Source organism: Orbicella franksi, chromosome 11 (assembly GCF_964199315.1).
Source record: "Orbicella franksi chromosome 11, jaOrbFran1.1, whole genome shotgun sequence".
Lineage (NCBI taxonomy): Eukaryota > Metazoa > Cnidaria > Anthozoa > Scleractinia > Merulinidae > Orbicella > Orbicella franksi.
This window is the reverse complement of record NC_138155.1, coordinates 25176222-25193782: the sequence shown is the minus strand read 5'-3', so window position 1 is coordinate 25193782 and position 17561 is coordinate 25176222. Positions and strand designations below refer to the sequence as shown.

The 17561-nt window shown below is 40.1% G+C and overlaps 1 protein-coding gene and 1 pseudogene across 5 annotated transcripts; one reads left to right on the top strand and one right to left on the bottom strand.

The window, feature by feature from the left end:
- The first annotated feature begins 1117 nt into the window (after window positions 1-1117).
- LOC145502669 (uncharacterized) lies at window positions 1118-16132 on the top strand. Of its 5 annotated transcripts, none has more exons than XM_081482016.1 (10): window positions 1118-1508; window positions 1970-2106; window positions 2268-2337; window positions 4780-5644; window positions 6401-6569; window positions 7621-7873; window positions 9880-10107; window positions 11449-11703; window positions 12339-12539; window positions 14144-16132. In XM_081482016.1, the coding sequence occupies exons 4-10, from the start codon at window positions 4780-4782 to the stop codon at window positions 14507-14509; spliced, it is 2337 nt and encodes a 778-aa protein (XP_081338142.1). In that variant the 5' UTR covers window positions 1118-1508; window positions 1970-2106; window positions 2268-2337; the 3' UTR covers window positions 14510-16132. The 5 variants fall into 5 exon arrangements, with proteins under 5 accessions (XP_081338142.1, XP_081338141.1, XP_081338144.1 ...); XM_081482015.1 differs by having other exon boundaries at window positions 1864-2106; XM_081482018.1 differs by lacking the exon at window positions 2268-2337 and having other exon boundaries at window positions 1864-2106.
- Window positions 13361-13501, bottom strand: LOC145461648 (5.8S ribosomal RNA; annotated as a pseudogene).
- Window positions 16133-17561: the final 1429 nt, after the last annotated feature.

The following is a 17561-nucleotide window of genomic DNA, read 5'->3' as shown; positions in this document are numbered from 1 at the left end:
TTCCTCCGCTTTCTCGAGTCTGGTCTTCGGTCTTCGTTCCTCTACGTTCCTCCCCGGGGGAGAAACGCGGGCTCTTTTTTCAAGCAGCGGCTGGTAATCGCAATCGAGGTCATTTTTAACGTGGCATTACCTGTGCAGTTCAAGATTAGAACTTGTGTCATGCACGATGCTTTTTAGTCATGTTTCATTTTACTGATTTCATTCACAACCAGTCATCTCAATTAAAAACAGAGCTTTCAGGCAGATAAAAGGCAGATAAACTCCAGAGAATTGATCATAGATCGAAAATAAACCAGGGTTGATACCGCTGAGGAAGAGATAAATTACGAAAGAGAAATTTAAAAAAAACAAAAAATGGTCAATTTTTCCAATGTTTTTTTTGGCTGTTGTCATTCGTGACCAACATAGCCCCTTAAACATGTCAAACGGGTGGAATTAATTTGTTTCAAGATCGTATTACTTACGTATTTACTGGAGAAATAAACTAAGACATTTTCTGTTCTTCAGTATCGAGTTAGACAAACACGAAAGAAAGTTTAGGAGATTAAGAGATGTTGCGAGAGCAGAAGTCAGAAGTTAGTGCTCGATATGATTTTTCCGAGTTCTCTGAAACTGTCACGGGTGTTTCTATAACTCGATAAAACACGGAGAACGTGCTCTCTATTTCTTGTTTGATAACGTAGCGAGAAAGAGAAAGGAAAATCACTCGTGATTAGGTTATCAAAATGCAAATTCTCTCTACTCGCGCCATCATTTCGTTAATAGCTTGTGCCAGTTTTATGTTCCTTTCAGTTTATTGAAGTACGGCTTTTAGTGCACGCGTTTTTACTGGGTGCTTTTTAAATAAAGGTACGTTGTTTAATTTAAAAAAGGAATCCTGGCCTACCAATCCATTTGTAGGCTTTGTACATTGTGGGGACAATATCCCCAGCCCACCCCGTCTCGGGTGGACTTCAGGGTCACAGCGAGGGAGGAAAAAAATATCACATTTCCCTAATGTATAGTTTTTTTTTTCTTTCAATCACACTTTACATGCATTTCCAATTGAATTCAGCATACTGATTTCCTTTTTCCGCAAGAGAACAGCTGTCTTGCTGCCGCGAAGGATAAACGGAAATCTTTTTACAATTGTAGCGATAAAGGCGTTCAAATTGAATTTTAACAGGGTGCATTTGCTGAAAAAGCTTTATTTAAAAGATAATTTTGGATCTGCAGTAGATAAGGGAAACAGAACTGATGCTTGTAAGATGAAAATCTGCCATGTCGTGACGTCACAGGCTTAATCATTCGTTGAGTCATTCGATCCGTTTACATGGTAAATGTCACGGTGAAAATCTTCGCGCTTTGTGCTCAGCCAACCGATAAAGGGCTTCCCCGAGGCCGGCAAAGCGTTGTTCTTTCAGGATGAAAGTTCGTTGATAACTCGATGGGCTTAGATCAACGTTTTTCTACCTGAATAGCTTACTCAAGACATCTCGTGGATTTGAACAGTTCACTATGGACTCGAGGTAGGTTATTATGGGAAAAATTATTTATTATAAGCACGCTGTGACGCAGCATTCGACTTGGCTTTTATTATCATTCATCATCTAGGTAATAATTTAACCGCTGAATGGAATCGCCAGGGAAAAACAGCCGGCCGGTTGATCGTGAAATAATTCAGATATCCCTGATTCGAAATGAGAAATTGATTCGAGCGTATGAATCCTTACAGTTCACCAAAAGTTTTCATGACGGGGTTACTAAAAGCTTGTAAGAGCAACATAATAACAGCAGAACAGTTTTCCTTACGTTTAATTTGACTGATGTTTTAAATTGTAATTTTTCTTTGGCACAATTCTGAAGCGCACACTTGATTCGCAGGTACGCATATCCTTTTAATTAATTCAACCAAAAAATGCCCGAGGATTTGAATCTGAAAAGCAGCATCAGTTTAGCATATTGGCGAAATGTGCTCTCAATTTTACAGCAAACGACGCTTGCAATCTCGTTTTACATGGAGTAAACGAACTGTGTTCTGAGAGGTGATAAGGTTACCGCCAAGAATACATTACGATTCCAGAGAAAAATAAAGTTTCGGTAAAACCGCAGAACCCGGACTCTGAGGTTAGTCTCATTTTGCGTTATCTGTTAATTATAAAACAAAATAACTTTGCAACTCAAGAAACTCTCAAGTGGTGTGCATTTTTCCGTTCCATTCCAGAATAACTTTGAAATGGGCACGGTGTGTTCACGAGTATTAAAAGCGGCTTAACTTATCTTTTCAGAGGACAATAAACGCGATGACATAAAGCCAAGCTAAGAACTGGAAAACACTTCCAATTTCTCACAGCTACGGTACGCAATTACTGTATGATAATTCTGCTTGACACAGTGAGAACAATTAGCATAATAATTTAGTGTTAACTTTGTTTAAATCAATAATATCACCAATGGCAATCAGAGTAAAGAGTTCGCTGTTCAGTAAACAGGCACAAAGTGGGAAGTCGAACTAGCTGCAGAAATGTGGTCGGTATAAGACATACAATAACACGGGTAGATTGTTTTGAAATTTTGCCTATAGCGAAGGTTCTGCTCAAGGAGTAACCAGATAGTGCTATTGTGTGTCACTAAAACGGGCGATTCTGCACTCCTAAGTCTGACCTCTTCGCATTCGTCCGTTGTCAAGCTGGAGTTTGAATCGGACAAGCAGAGGTGAGCTAAGAGCTTTATTGGTTTTAGTTATTAATCTATCGGATGAGCTTCGATGTAACCTGTTTTCTCGGTAAGCAAACTTCTAACTATAAACATAACAGCAACTAGGTTTTGTTTTCTTAAACTTCTGCCATATTTCCCTGCGCCTGTCGCAGTGATCGCCACTAAGACATTTCAAGAACATTTTCCTCATAGCTTCGCTGTAATACGAATTCCAAAGAAATTTGACGGGTGCTTGGCATTTTGGCGCGAAAATCTTTTAGATTCTGGCCAGCTGAAATCCGTATGCGCTGTAGATTTGATTTTAACTAGATATGACACGGCTAGAAACAGTGCTTTTTCCTTATTCGTGTACTGTATTGTAGTGCTCAAAATGTCAACAGATGCTAAAAATGTAAACCTGCACGTGGAAGCCATTTAAATGCCAAGCGTGCCTGTCACTAAATGGGTTTTTAAACTGACCTGCTCAAGGCCTTCTTCGTAGAATTACTTTGATACAAAACTGCCAACAGAAAAGCAAATACATCTTTTGAAAAAATGCATTTGGGGAATTTTTTTTTGAAAGTATCAGATCAGATCGAGTTAACTAAACTGATTGATATGATACGAACGGAACTTACAGTGAAATTTCTTGAGATAAAAATCTGTGTTGCACAGGGCGGCCTTTTTAATTTGGTTACACTCTTTCGTCGATTTTTCATTTTGAAGACTTTGCGGGCGTGCTTTGATAGAGAGAATTTCCTTTACTTAAGGGCCCTCAGGCAACGAACAAATAACTTGATTTTGATCAAAAATCTATAATAGGCTAACGGAAATGTTATTCTCAATAATTCATAAGGTCTTGGAAATTTTAATTTTTTAAGATTTGGAGCAAAGTTTGGGTAAGTTGTTTTGCTTTTGCGAGGTGTACTTGCAGCTTGAACGAAGACGTTTTATAAGCCGTTGAAAGTTCAGTCAGTAAGTGATTTTGTCTGATATCGATGGAACTCTTGGAATTATTGTAATGCTACAAATGTCAGGTATTCTTATTTAAATGAATATATGTTACACAGAAAAGACATCAAATTGGTTACATGTATCCAAGTTTCAGTCGCCCACGCACTCAACTTCGTACCGATTTTCATTAAAATGCTTAACGCGATTTTATTGTCTTCGCAACAAAAATGGGGCATTTTATTATTACCTGAAGCCAGAAAAAAATCCGTGCTTTAGAAAATGTCGAAGGAGCCTGATTCCACTGACAGATTAACATTTTGTTTTGAAAACTGGAATGGAAATGTTCGTGTTCTTTGCAATATCCGCCGAACATGGCTCGCCGCGCGCGGGGGACCCACGCGAGACCGCGCAGGAAACGGCATGAAACTACGCGTGTGTAGTTTGTATTTGCCGTAATGGCTAATGTGTTCTGTGGTCTTTAAACCACACGACTCGTACATATCTCTTTCCCTCTTATCTTGTACACGCAGAACGCAGGGTAAAGTCACTTTTAACCACCCGATGAAGTATCAGGTGTGGTGTTTTACCTTCAGAGGATATAAAAAGATGGGAAACTACAATTTCGGGTAATTTAAATGAAAACCGCTTAAGACCACCCCTCCCCCCATTTCAATGACGGAAGAAATGGCGCGTTTTGCGTTTAGCGGCAGTTCTTCATTTGTTGAGGGGGAGGGGTGGGTTTATTTCTTATTTTATTCTGACCAAGATTGTAGCTGGGACGGAAGGGGAGTGGTGGGGGTGAGGGAGGACTGCTATGAAAGAACTGACGGAGAAACTTGTCAGAAATTGTAAAAGGAGCCTCTAAAAGGTAATAACAGTACCAGAATCCATTCTTGTGGTGGAGAGGGGGAGGTTTAGGAGAGCTGTAGTTCAAGCAAATTCTTATCCTGAGGAAGTCGCAAAAGGAGTTCATTTTGTTGCCGTGATGAGTAATTGTGACACTAATAAGTAATACTATGAGATTTGAAACGTAATCCGTTCACCTAAACCATTACCAAAGCGCTATTTTCGACCTTATCTCCCTTGTGTTGCCCGCAACCCCCCCCGGAAAGATATGTAATGTTGTGTTGTTTTCATTTCTCTATTTAGATGACGTCAAACCGAACGAAATCATCTACTTCGTCAGAAAATGGAATGCCAGGCTCCCCCGTCTCCACGGTGGCGTTTTTTCCGCAAAAATCAGAAAAAGACAAGCGCGGTTCAAGGAACGAATATCGCCTTGTTAAAATTGTTCTCCCTGCCGTTCCAATCCTTCTCCTGTTGGCGTTAGTCATTGTACTCGTTATCTTACTGACTCGAGGTAAATCAGAGGAACCGAAGAAAAATGGTCTTGGTGGTTGTAGCTTTTCTGACGAAGCGAAACGCGTCGGATTGGACTCATTTCTGGACGAACTTCTCCAGAAGCACCATGAGTTATTGCCAGAGAAGTTAGGGTCAAAACCCGGGGTGACCAAGGAAGAGGTTCGGAAACATTATCGACCTTACGATCCTCACCCGAGCGCCATCAAGAACTTTACCGATGAAGTGCGAAGACTTCACGACCGGTTGGAGGAGATCATCGGAAAGTCGGACGGAGCACAAATGAAGTTACGTGAAAACAAGGCTATGTATGTGGCGCAACACCTGCTAAGACACTCCTTCGACTGGGGACCTTATGAACGAAACTATTACGCAGGAGATTGGATGTTTGAACCGAATTTATACTGCTGGCAGCCAATCTGCTATGTGCTGTCAAACTTAGAAGGCGCAATCTTATACTTTAAGCCGAATGATCTCGAGGGATTAGAACAGATTGAACAGCTGTTCAAGAAACATAGTGAGACTATTTCAAGGTACATTGAGAATCTAAAGCTAGGCGTGGAAACTGGCATGGTGCGTTCTGTCGAATCTTGTACAGCCGGAATTCACGCGACTAAAAGAAATTATTACGAGATAGCCATTCACAATGAGACAGGTAAGAGTTTTAGCGCTGTCTTGGTATGTATACTGGGGAGAAAGCTGCTATAAATTTCGTTTTTTACAATAACTGTCTAATTTCTCACGCGCTGATTGGCTCATTTTTATCATCAAGAAGAGTACAGACGGATAAAATTTTAATTTACGCAAGCTTTCAAGTTCAACTTTCAGCTGTTAAACTGTCAGCTTTTTAACCAATGAGATTTAACCACTCGCCTACAGCTGATGGTTCCACAGCCACTTTGACAAGGTTATGGCGCAATTTATCATCAATAAGAGGACACACGCATAGAAACTGACGTCAATTTGTTAATTTGATCTGAACGTGCACGGTCACACCCACTCCTCGCTCCATCGTCTATGATAACACTCAAAAGCACGCGAGCTCACTTGCTCGCGCTTATTTGCACGCACGTTCCTTGCTTGCGCGCTTCCTCGCTCGCGCGCTTGCTCACTTGCTGGTAAACTTTCCACACATTGCATGCGCGAAAATAGAACAATTTCATATCGCCCATTACCGAGGGGGACTAAATGATTTATTTAAATCCAGTAAATAAAAACAATCAAAAAGTCTCTTTCTTTCATCAGTGAGAACTTCTTGACAAAGGTTCGTATGAATACACTTGATATCAATCACCTTATTCATGTGTTGGTGTCATTTCTGTATATCTTGAGTTTGCTCCATTAAGAAAGAAAGCTGAGAAATGCAGGGTAGATTGCTTGACTAATGACGTTTTCTGTTTTGTCCTTACAGGTATTTTTAACGAGGGTGTGGCAAAAACTATTCTAGCAAAAAATTTTACGTCGAAAATTACATCTGAAATGAACACCACGTGGTACAAGAAACGAGGAGAGAGCGTGGAGGCGTCACTCAGACGATTTTTGCTGGTTTACCTAGGTGAACCGCTGACCAGACTTATAAGGTATGTAGACGTAAAAGCTCAATTTCTATAATAGAATAAAGCGGGAATAACTCATCCATCATCCGTAATCAGTCAGTCAGTCCGGTCAATCTGTCAGTGAACCAGGCAATTAGTCAGTCAGTCTGTCAGTGAACCAGTCAATCAGTCCATAAGTCAGTCGGTCCGTCAGTCAGTCAGTCATGCAGTCCGTCACACTGTCAGTCAGTCAGTCAGTCAATTTAATCAGGCAATCAGTCAATCAGTCAGTCAGTTAGTCAGTCAGTCAGTCATTCAATCAGCAAATCAGTCAGTTAATTAGTCAATCAGTCAGACAGTCAGTCAGTCAATCAGTCAATCAGTCAATCAGTCAGTCAGTTAGTCAGTCAGTCAGTTAGTCAGTCAGTCATTCATTCAATCAGCAAATCAGTCAATTAATGAGTCAATCAGTCAGACAGTCAGTCAGTCAATCAGTCAATCAGTCAATCAGTCCTTACCTCCGCAGTCAGTCGCTCAGTCAGTCAGCCAAGCAGTCAATCAGTCAACCAGTCAACTAGCCATTCAGTCAATCAGTCAATCAGTCAATCAGTCAGTCAGCTAATCAGTCAATCAGTCAATCAGTCAATTAGTCAATCAGTCAATCAGTCAATTAGTCAATCAGTCAATCAGTCAATCAGTCAATCAGTCAATCAGTCAATCAGTCAATCAGTCAATCAGTCAATCAGGCAAACAGTCAATCATTCAATCATTCAATCAGTCAGTCAAATACAGTCAGTCAGTCAGTCAGTCGCTCAGTCACTGCCGCTCAGTCGCTCAGTCAGTCAGTCAGCCAGCCCATGAAGCAAAATGTTATAAAATTTGTAACTTAATGCGTTTGTAGTTGATCAGTTCTTAGAAATAGAAACTTCATATAAGTGTAATGGGCTTGTAGCAACTAAAGAAGTAAGGAACAATGGGAAAGGATGACTTTTATCCGAAGGAAAAGGGCTTACAACCAAAAGAATGATTTTTTTAGGTACTGGGCGGGGCTATTTGCTGGCAATTTATTGTGTGTACCACTGTTATGTTGTTACAGGTATCTTGAAAAGGAGCATCTCCAATATTGTTACAGCGGAGTTACCGGGATGGCGAAGTTGCCTTTAAATTCCGTATACGTGGAGGGCGTTCGCGATCCGTCCCGGCCAACAACTGGAACCCTTCCGAACGGTGACGTCATTAATGCTACCAACTCGTACAAGATGATCTTGTCTTTCTTCACAAGTACTTCTATTACGCCGGAAGAGCTGAGAGATAAGGGTTACCAAAAACTGGATGCTTTACTTAGTCAGGTAGGAACATCTTTCTTTACAATTAGTAGAATTGTAAAGAATTTACAATTTACAAGTTACAAGTTACAATTAGTAGAATAAGTAGAATAGAATACTAATGCAAATGCTGCAAACTGATTGGCTGAGCTACTCGTATACTATCAGAAATAGATACAAATGGATAATTAAATTCCTAGAAGACTAAAAGAAGGACATTTACGGTTTCACGACTTTAAAAAACTAGAAAAGAGAAGTGTTGAAAAAATTGACGAGCGCGCGTACACAACAGGAAATTCCAAACGATAATTCAGTCCGCGCGATTTTTCTAAAGTTAAATACAATGCACCAAAACTGATTGGAAATGACTAGCTGAAGAAAATTTAAGAAAGAATTCTATTAAAGCAGTTAGATTATTCGCTCTCAATTCCTATGACTTCATAAAAAAACTCGAGCTTGTAATCTAATTATTAATTAGAATCCTTCAAGAGACGAATTTTGCAGTTGAGATGTACTTATAGTCGAGGCAAACAGTAACAACAGCTGTGAGTGTTGAATCGCTCTTTTTGGCTCTCCACTAGCCTTGAGGCGTTTTCTCTGACCCTCGTGCGCTCTCGCAGAACTTTAAGCATGCCTAAAGCTTCCCGAAAGTCGAGGAGTGTTTTCGCTGGCATAACAAGCATCGACAAACTGATAATGTCTATTCTCGCGCCTCCTCAGCTTTTTAACTGCGCGTTGTTACAATGATTGAATTAGAGAAATATCTTGTTAATATTTTGTCCCTGACTCTCTCTTATTTAAAACGGCCTGTTTGAAATTGTTCTTGTTACAACGGTGGCGTTTTGGGTAATATTCGTTTGTCGACTAGTTCATTTTTCAGTAAACGCATCTCTTTCATTCCAGTTCTTCAGTAACTTTACGCTTTCGTAACAAGGCTTTTGTTTATTTCGTATCTACTGAATTTTCTTTTAAATCACGCACGTTAAATATAGCTTGTTTAGCATGCTCATGTTTTAAATGGCTATTTTGATATTTAAACGAGATAAGCCTGGAACCTGTAAGTCATGATACCATGAAAATTGTTGATTGTTTTCAACAGCGTGTAGCGCGGTGTAGTGGATAAGGGGATGCGCTTTAGAGCGGGAGGTCTCAGGTTCAAGTTACGGGAGAGAAAATAAAAATAAACAAATTCCTATAATATGAAGTAAAATTGTGTTTCCTTGCTTCCAAACATAGCTTGTGGGAATGGGTAAAGCTAGGGTGGGGATTATAAAGAGAACGGTATCAAGTGAAACCCTGGGAATTCGGGTTGAGGGGTTCCCACAGGGGTATCATAGGGGGACGCGTACTAGGAATTAAAGTAAGGTAGGAATTCGGGATGAGAAATTTCCAAAGGGGAATCATAATGGGAGCGGACTAGGAATTGAAGTAAGGTAGGAATTCGCGCCGATTGGGTCACATAGCGGAATCATAGAAGGATGAGAGTTAGGAATTGAAGTAAAGTATGAATCCGGGGTCAGTGGATTTCCAGGGGCAGTAGCCGTGGGGAAGCGAGATAAGAAGAAAAGGGGGATGGGGGAAGGCGAGTGAGAGAATGAAAGTGAATGAGACTCAGTCACGGGAATAATGAGGTAATGCCTCTCACAATACCTCCCTGGGGCAGGGAGAGCCACCAGGGAAGTTGCTTCTGGGGGAATAGAGGAGAGAATGAGGATGATAGAGAGGGTGGCAAGTGTTTTGATAAAGAGTGAACCGATTTTTTTGTTATTATTATTATTATTATTATTATTATTTTATTTTTATTTTTATTTTTATTGTATTTATTTATTTATTTTTCATTTTAAAACTTTTTTGTCCAGTTTTGGAAGATCTCGCACTTTTGAAGAAAAATAAAAACCACGTAGACAGGTGAAAGCAGTGATAGTGAGGTTCTTAGACATAAATGGTAATGTCCGTAGGCTGCAAAACGACATAATGCAGTGCTGCAAACAAGTAAAATCACATAACGCTACATCTCTCTTTCCTCGTAGGCAAAGGAACTTGCTAAACAGTACACTGGAATCCAGAACGAAGATAGCGCTGTTCTTAAGTTCAAAGAAGTTCTCAAGTCACGTGATAGTTTCTTCAACGATGATAAATTTCCTGCCAATGAGTCTGGGGAGGAAGCGTTCATGAAGTGTGCTGACACACAAGGAGCGCAGGCGTTTTGTCCCGTGCGATCGAAAGCCTTAAAGAAATGGATCAACTCTACAAAGCACGTTAGTGTAGATTTGTGCTAGTTACTTCCCCCGAGCGATGGGACGTGACGAGGAAGGGGTGGGGGTAATAAAACATAGTTTACAGCGTACAAATCGCATAAATGGGTTGCAGCGAATTAAACTAAGGGAAGCCTTTGGACTGACTACCATCCCATTCCGGAACAGGGGCGGGGCGGGTTGGGGGTGGGGGGGAGAAGGGAGTGAAATACTCTCAATTAGCCGCTTCATGCCATGGAACGACAATAAACGCCGGCCTGATTGGCCACTTATCTTAAACGGAGACTTTTTACATTACGACTTATGAAAAGTACAACAAGCGGTCTCGAGGTACGTTATCGCATCCAAGATTCTCTACTTTTCTGGTAATGAGTTGATAACTTTAGTTATACACGGAAAAATTCCTTCAGCATAATTTAATAGTATAATATCTAAGTCTGCCTACATAAACTAACTAATAATTAATACAGTATTATAAGAATAGAAACCTATCATATTACTAAAGCTGCTTTTCAAGGATGCCGTGTCTCATTCAAAGCTGTAATGACGCAGTTTACGTTTAAATTCACTTAAAGAAACTGTAGATCAGAGTTCATGAGAAAGGCTGTTCCACAACATAGTACCCCTGTAGAAAACACTTATCTTTAAATAATTGGTGCCAAGCCAATTTATTCTCAGAACTCCTCAGTCGATAAGAAGTAATATCATTTTGAGATACGAATCGAGATTGTAGATATTCAGTGGTCAATCCATGTAAAGTTTTTAACATCATAACGGAGGTGGCTACCAGCCTTTGATGACTAAGTTTTCGCCAGCCAAGTGCCTGGAACAGTCATAATAGTTAATAGAGGGGAATGGTTATGAAACTCGACAAAGTTCTTTGTTCTTTGTTTTTGCTCTCTTTTTTGGCCTTGACCGTGCACAAAACACAATAGTTGTTTACTACTGACCGAGTAACTAACAAATAGAAATGTTTTGATTACGTAATTCATGCATAATATATAAACGCAAAACAAAAGATTGCGCACGGTCTTGGACCTTCCAACATAAATCTTGGCATCTTTGTTTGTTCTTTTAATGTTTGCCAGGCTTCATAACCATTCCCCTTTGTTAACTATGGAACAGCTTATCAATATCGTTTTCATTGCTTGCATACGGTAAAATTTATGTCAATAATTCCAAATTGACATAAATAAATGAATTTACCACTCTCTTCCACGATGAAAATAGTTACGCTGTACAAACTTTAGAGGCTTAGTGATCATAATTAACGAAAATAAACATAATTTTCTTAAAATACTGCGAAAAGGCTTGGTAATGATTTGTTTGATTTTCTTGACACAGGTTGCCAAGCTGCTACGACCCAAACTCGAACCACTTTTCTACTTCTCTCCTCCCAAGAAAACGACGCCATCTTGCGGTATTTCTGTAAAGGGGGAGTACAACCCTGAAATATGTTTCCATGGTTACGAGCTCAGCTTATTCGACTGTAAGGTATTGGCATATCAAACATTACCGTTCTTCATGGATGACTTTGGACCAAAATACACGGAATATACCACGACATCCCACGAGCAGTTACCAGGCCACCATCTGGAGGTAAGTTAGCGATAACAAGTTAAGGGTGATGTGAAGTAACAAAGCGCGACAAAAGCACATGGCCAAGAAATCAGTAAAATCTCTACGTACACTGTGTTACCCTTGTGTTTCTTTCCCGTTTGCTTCCCAAATTCTCCATGTGAACATTCGTTAAACTTGGAAATACACTAGTGATCCTGTCGTCCTCCATTCAACAAATAGATTTCACGTTACCTTGCGTCCGTTTAGTAATAGATCAAAATATCAATTTTCCCTCTAATAGACCCATTTTCTTACTTAGAGAGAGCATGCTAGTTATATTGCCCCTACCAGTCAACGTCCTGTCAGAACATTAGGCAACTGCTGACATCATTTATGTGATCTGACGTCATAATTAAGTGACCTACTACAACCTCTAAGATGGGTTCAAGCATCGTTGGTTTCCTTAACTATCAACTTTCATCACCATGAGGAAGAATTCTTTTGGAAATAAGGGAATGGGCACGTTAACCCCACTCCCTCCCCCTTTGCAAAGTCCACAACTAGAAAAGAAAGCCAGCACGCTAAGAGTAAGGATAATCACAAGCCAAAATCTACAGGCGTTATTTTTTTTACACAGTATTGTAAGGTTAAAATTTCAATTGACCCAATTACAGGTCCAAGGTTTCACCGAGAACTTTGAAGATTCCTGTAATGATGCTATATCTTGGATCTCATCCGGGAACTACCTTCCGTCGTATACTGAGGGCTGGGCCACCTATATTGAATACCCGTTGATGGCCAGGGATACCGACGCGTATGTCTACACTGCGGACAAGCAAATTTTGCTTCAGAAATATGGCATGTTAAAATATCAGGTAAGCCAAAGAGCTACTTGCATTTCTGAATACAATGTCTTAAATTATTTCGCCTTCTTCACGAGCGACATTATGCTCCAGGCTGAGTTTACACAGACGCGGTTTCAAATCAACACGGTTACGTCCTTTCGAAACCGTATCAAAAAGTATACGGTTACGAAGCGTTTGCACAAAAACGATTTATCCGTTTCCTCGGCTGTTACGTCGTGGCTGCGACATGTTTTGTTACCAGAGATCTGGGGACGATTATACCCTTGAAGCGTCGCCATTTGTTTTGAACATGGCGAAGCGCAAAGATGTCAGTAGCTTCGTTTGCACTGACGACGAGGTAGAGCTACTTTTGAGAATAAGGAACGAATACAAAGTCGCTAAAAATGCAGAAAATGTTGATTGGGAGTCCGTACACCAAAATACAATGAGATGTTTTCACGCCAAACGGAAGCCGTTGTTTTAAAAGACACGGCTACAATCGTTTAGTCCGTTTACACGGCACGAAACCGTATCGTTCTGAAAACGTTCCACTTTCGACAACGTTCTCGAAAAGATGCGGTTTCATTAATATTATTAATATGCTTAAATTCAGCGGGTAGCCTTGCCTGATCTGAGGTCAAGAAGGTATGCTTCGCCTCCGCGACTCAAGCGGTGGGCACCCGACGGCACGCGAAGGACTGGTCACACTTTTAGCCTCCGCTGGTGAGCCGCGGGAAAAACCCGGCAACCGCAGTGAGTCTCTCTGCCTTTCAAGGGACACGGCCGCTCCCACTGGGTGGCCATGACGCCTCAACGCCGCCGGCAAGTTTTTGCCTGCGATGGATGATATCCGACACTCAGACAGACATGCTCCTGGGAGAACCTAAGAGCGCCATTTGCGTTCAAAGATTCGATGATTCACTGAATTCTGCAATTCACAAGGGTCCTCATGATTGGCCAAACGAAACAATAGGTATACAACACAAACAATGCCCCTAACCCTAAAAACAAAAGAGGTGCAGATAAGAGCTTTCTTAACGTGTCCAAGTCGCTAGCATACAATGTATAATAATTATGGACACCTAATTACGATTACTTATCTAATAATATCTTAACAAGAACGAATCAAAATAGAAGTTTTAAAGAGGTGCAGGTCATCTGAGCAGTGTAAATGGAAGGCGTAACCGCATCGAAAAAGATGCGGTTACAAATGAAACCGCGTCCGTGTAAACGGGACCGCAGTCAAGACAAATCCTACTAGAAAGTAAAGAAGCAAAAGTAAGACTTAAGACTGTAAATGATCAACCACCCAATACATTTTGGACCTCAACACGGGGAAATGCTCTTCATGTTGTATGTGAAAGTTTTTAGTTTCTTTGCTCAGTCGTCACTGTTTCAAAATAAATTTTGTTTGCTTGAAATGGTCGATATTTGGTCAATAGACCTTTTTCCGGTAAGGCTTACAATAGTTTACAGCCCAGTCGCTACGCGTTCTTGGGAGTCTGGACTCCATCGTGAGTAATGGCATCAATCTCTCTCTCCCTCCTGTCCCAGGCTTTGCGCGGTCATTAAAATAAGAAAACGCGCTTAGAGACAAGGATGAGAAGTTTAAATGTCTGTCAATTTTTATCCAGATTCTCGCTGCCTTACGGTCTGTTCTCGACACTGGTGTAAATTATTTCGCGATGACACGTAAACAAGCTGAAAACCTTTATGAGCAGTACGCATGGGACAAAAGTGACCTGGCCACCAAGGACATCACGCGGTACCAAAGCTCACCAGCCACTGTTACAAGCTATATGATTGGCCAAGAGACTTTCATCAAATTGAGGCAACTGGCCGAAAAAGAACTGGGACCAAAGTTTTCCATGAAAGAGTTTCACTATCAAATCTTGCGCCAAGGGGAACTTCCTCTGAAGTACATGGAAGAACACATCTCAAGGTTCATAAAATGTAAGAAAGATTCTTCAGGACTGGGATGCCAAGAAATACTCTCATAAAAACCTTTCCAGCAGCCGATCGCCAGTATACTTCCCAAGAGTTATCAACATCATATTTCTCCTTACAATTTCCATACATTATCAAGCAGAAAGGTAATAAGAATAAAGAAAGTCATCAACTAAGGAAATTGCCTGGATGTAACACTAATTCTCACAGCAAGCATTTCAAGGAATTTATGGCAAAAGTTATGGAGAATCCACTTTTAGGTCTTAATATTTTAAGGCTTAACGCATCATTATTATCGGCATAAGCTTCATAACAGATCTATAGATAGCTGATAACAAGAAACAAGAGCTCGGCTAGCTTTTCTCAACGCCCATCACGTTTTTCTCTTTAAAAAAAAAATGTTCCCTGTTATAAACGTAACATTAACCGATCTTTGTCAGAATTCTCTCTTCGACTAACTGAACCCGCTAATTTTGTAACAGCGGGCTCTAAGTAACAAGCGCAGTCATACTTTAATGTACAGCTAAGACGCTGATACACGAAACATTTTTGCACAACTTGTCCGGCAGTTTTTGTTGCAATTGAAGTTTTAGGGAAAACTGCCCTGTTCAAAACCCCTTCTAAAATCAATATATATCGCAACGTTAATTTTGCAGTGAGCGTTAAGCGGAGTATGACCAAGTTATACTTTCGGCAAAGATTATTGCAACGAAAATGCTGTGCGACATGCTAATTTTAAGCGAGACTGGTTATTCTTGGCAACTTTAGGGTAAGTGCAAAAGTTATGAAAAAAATGCGAGGCAAGTTGTTAGAAAAAGTTGCCTATTTTGACAACGGCTTTTTGAAAAAAGGTATCAGAAATCTTTGTTCACTTATTGGGGTTTTCTGTTAACTGAGAAATACTGTCTATATTCGCGGAGAAATGTAGTGCTAATGCCGGCTGTATATAAGACTAGGTAGGTCACGGTGAAAAAAGTACTGTATTTTGTTCCTTTGAGAATTGTCTGAGCACTCGTTTGTGTTTTTTTGCTAGTGTGAAAGCACTCTCTAGCTGTTAGCTCAAAAAATAAAAAATGAACTTGTTAGCCACTTTACAAGGTCTACTCAAAAAGCTGCGTGAATCTGAATACAACTTGAGGTCAACTTAAGAAGAAATCTGGATATTTAAGTAAAACTAAAATTGTTCCTTAACCTTTTTTGAGATCATAGAAAAGAAAACCTCTGCAAAAGCTACGAGTATGCATGCCATAAGTATGCATTTTAAGTATATGGTATAATTAATCTCAGCTTTAAAAAACCATAAAGTGAAATTATAAAGATAATTGTGACCGAGTCATATTGTAAATTTTACTGTAACGCAGTGCGTAGCATTTTGACACGAAAATAGCCTTCTTTATTAATTTGGTGTAAATAAAGATAAAATACTAATAACTAATAGTCGCCCTGTGCGCCATGTTACACGGCATCGATTGTCAACGGGTTGCGTTAAAAAAGTCGGCGTTTACATTAAAGATCGCTCGCGTACATTACCTTTAAAGAGTAATTGTACATCTTTTAATGATGAATTTTTGAGTTTTCAAAATCATTTCTCCAGAAAGTAAAAAGCTACAGTAACTTTATTGTATATATCTAGTACATTTTGAGAAGACACAATAAAAGAATGCCTGCAACAGAAATTTATTTTGTTTTAAGCTCGTTCGTGCTTGGGGCTAATTGTTTGTTCGCTTCCTTTATACTCTGCACGCAATTTGTCGGAGCCCGCATGCACCAAGTAATAAAACAAAAAGTAATACTGGTTCTGGTAGCTACTACTAGTTTTACTTTGCTGGGTAGCCCCCTTGGTCCCTTAACCTTCGTCGATTCTCATTCGAGATAGCGGCTTAAATGACGTACCCAGTCTCTCTTACACCAAGGTTCTTTCTATCCTGTTCAATTCTTTCATTTCTCATTGGCAAGATAAGGAAAACGATCTTAACTGTCGGGGAACAAATATACTTTATGAAACAACTGAGAGAGCTGTTTTGGGAGAATATCGGCCTTATACGTCTTGACTGTTCGGAACGAGCCCAGCCCGGAGCTCAATACTGCGGTCTGTATATACAGAAAAGACCTAAGGTCGACATTCCTCCTATGTGGTACCAAATAAGGGATATTTAAAACTTATATGGCCTTTAGTCGCGTAACATATACCTCTTACTAACCGAATTCGAGGTCCGTGCGGTAAATTATAGAACGAGTTTTTTTTTTCTTCCATTTTTAGCCCGCGCAATTCGCGCTTTGGGATCCTTGACTTACGGTACGGGCCGAGAGGACGAGGTGAGTAAGGCACCTACTATATCTCTACTGTGTGTCTGATGGGTTAACTTTGGGAAACAATAATTTCTACTGAGTGAGGCAGAACGGCTTCAAATGACTGACGCATGTCGAAAGCAAAACTAGTCAATTCGAAATCGTTGCGATTTCGAAGTGTGATCTTAAGCGCGTTTAATGTACAACTGATAGAAAACGAAAGTTTGAAACTTTATTTTTTATAAAAGCTAAGAACAATTGGCGATAAATTACGAGACATTTTGGCGACAAAAACAACTTTAAACTTTAAGGGGCCGTACAAAAGAATATATACCAGCCCGAAATTGACTAATCACAGCGCGCGTAGTTACTGAGACATATAACAAAGCCTTTTTACTTGCTGCAAACAGACTTCAAACAGTAGTCTCTTCTTTTCCTTCGATAAACATATAGCGTAGAGCATTTTCACTCACACCAGACTCTAGTTTGGAAGTTGCGTATTGCACGCTGAGATAAGGTAAACAACCTTTAATGTGGTCTATGCTGGTTAATAACGTCTTCAACTCGATCGTTTGTTTTGACTTGCCAAGAGGTTGTTTACTCTCGCAAACTGTAGTACTAGTTACCGACTTTTATTTCAGTGATTCGTACATAAAAGAAAAGATTAAAAGAAAACTACAATTACATTTCAAACTTCCTTCTTTCCCTATGAATCTGTCCAGCCGAATAGCATTCACTGCTAGTTTAATACGAAGAAAAAGCTGGCTCAATTGTACGAGCGCGCTCGTCCATGAGAAATGAATGACAAAGAAAACG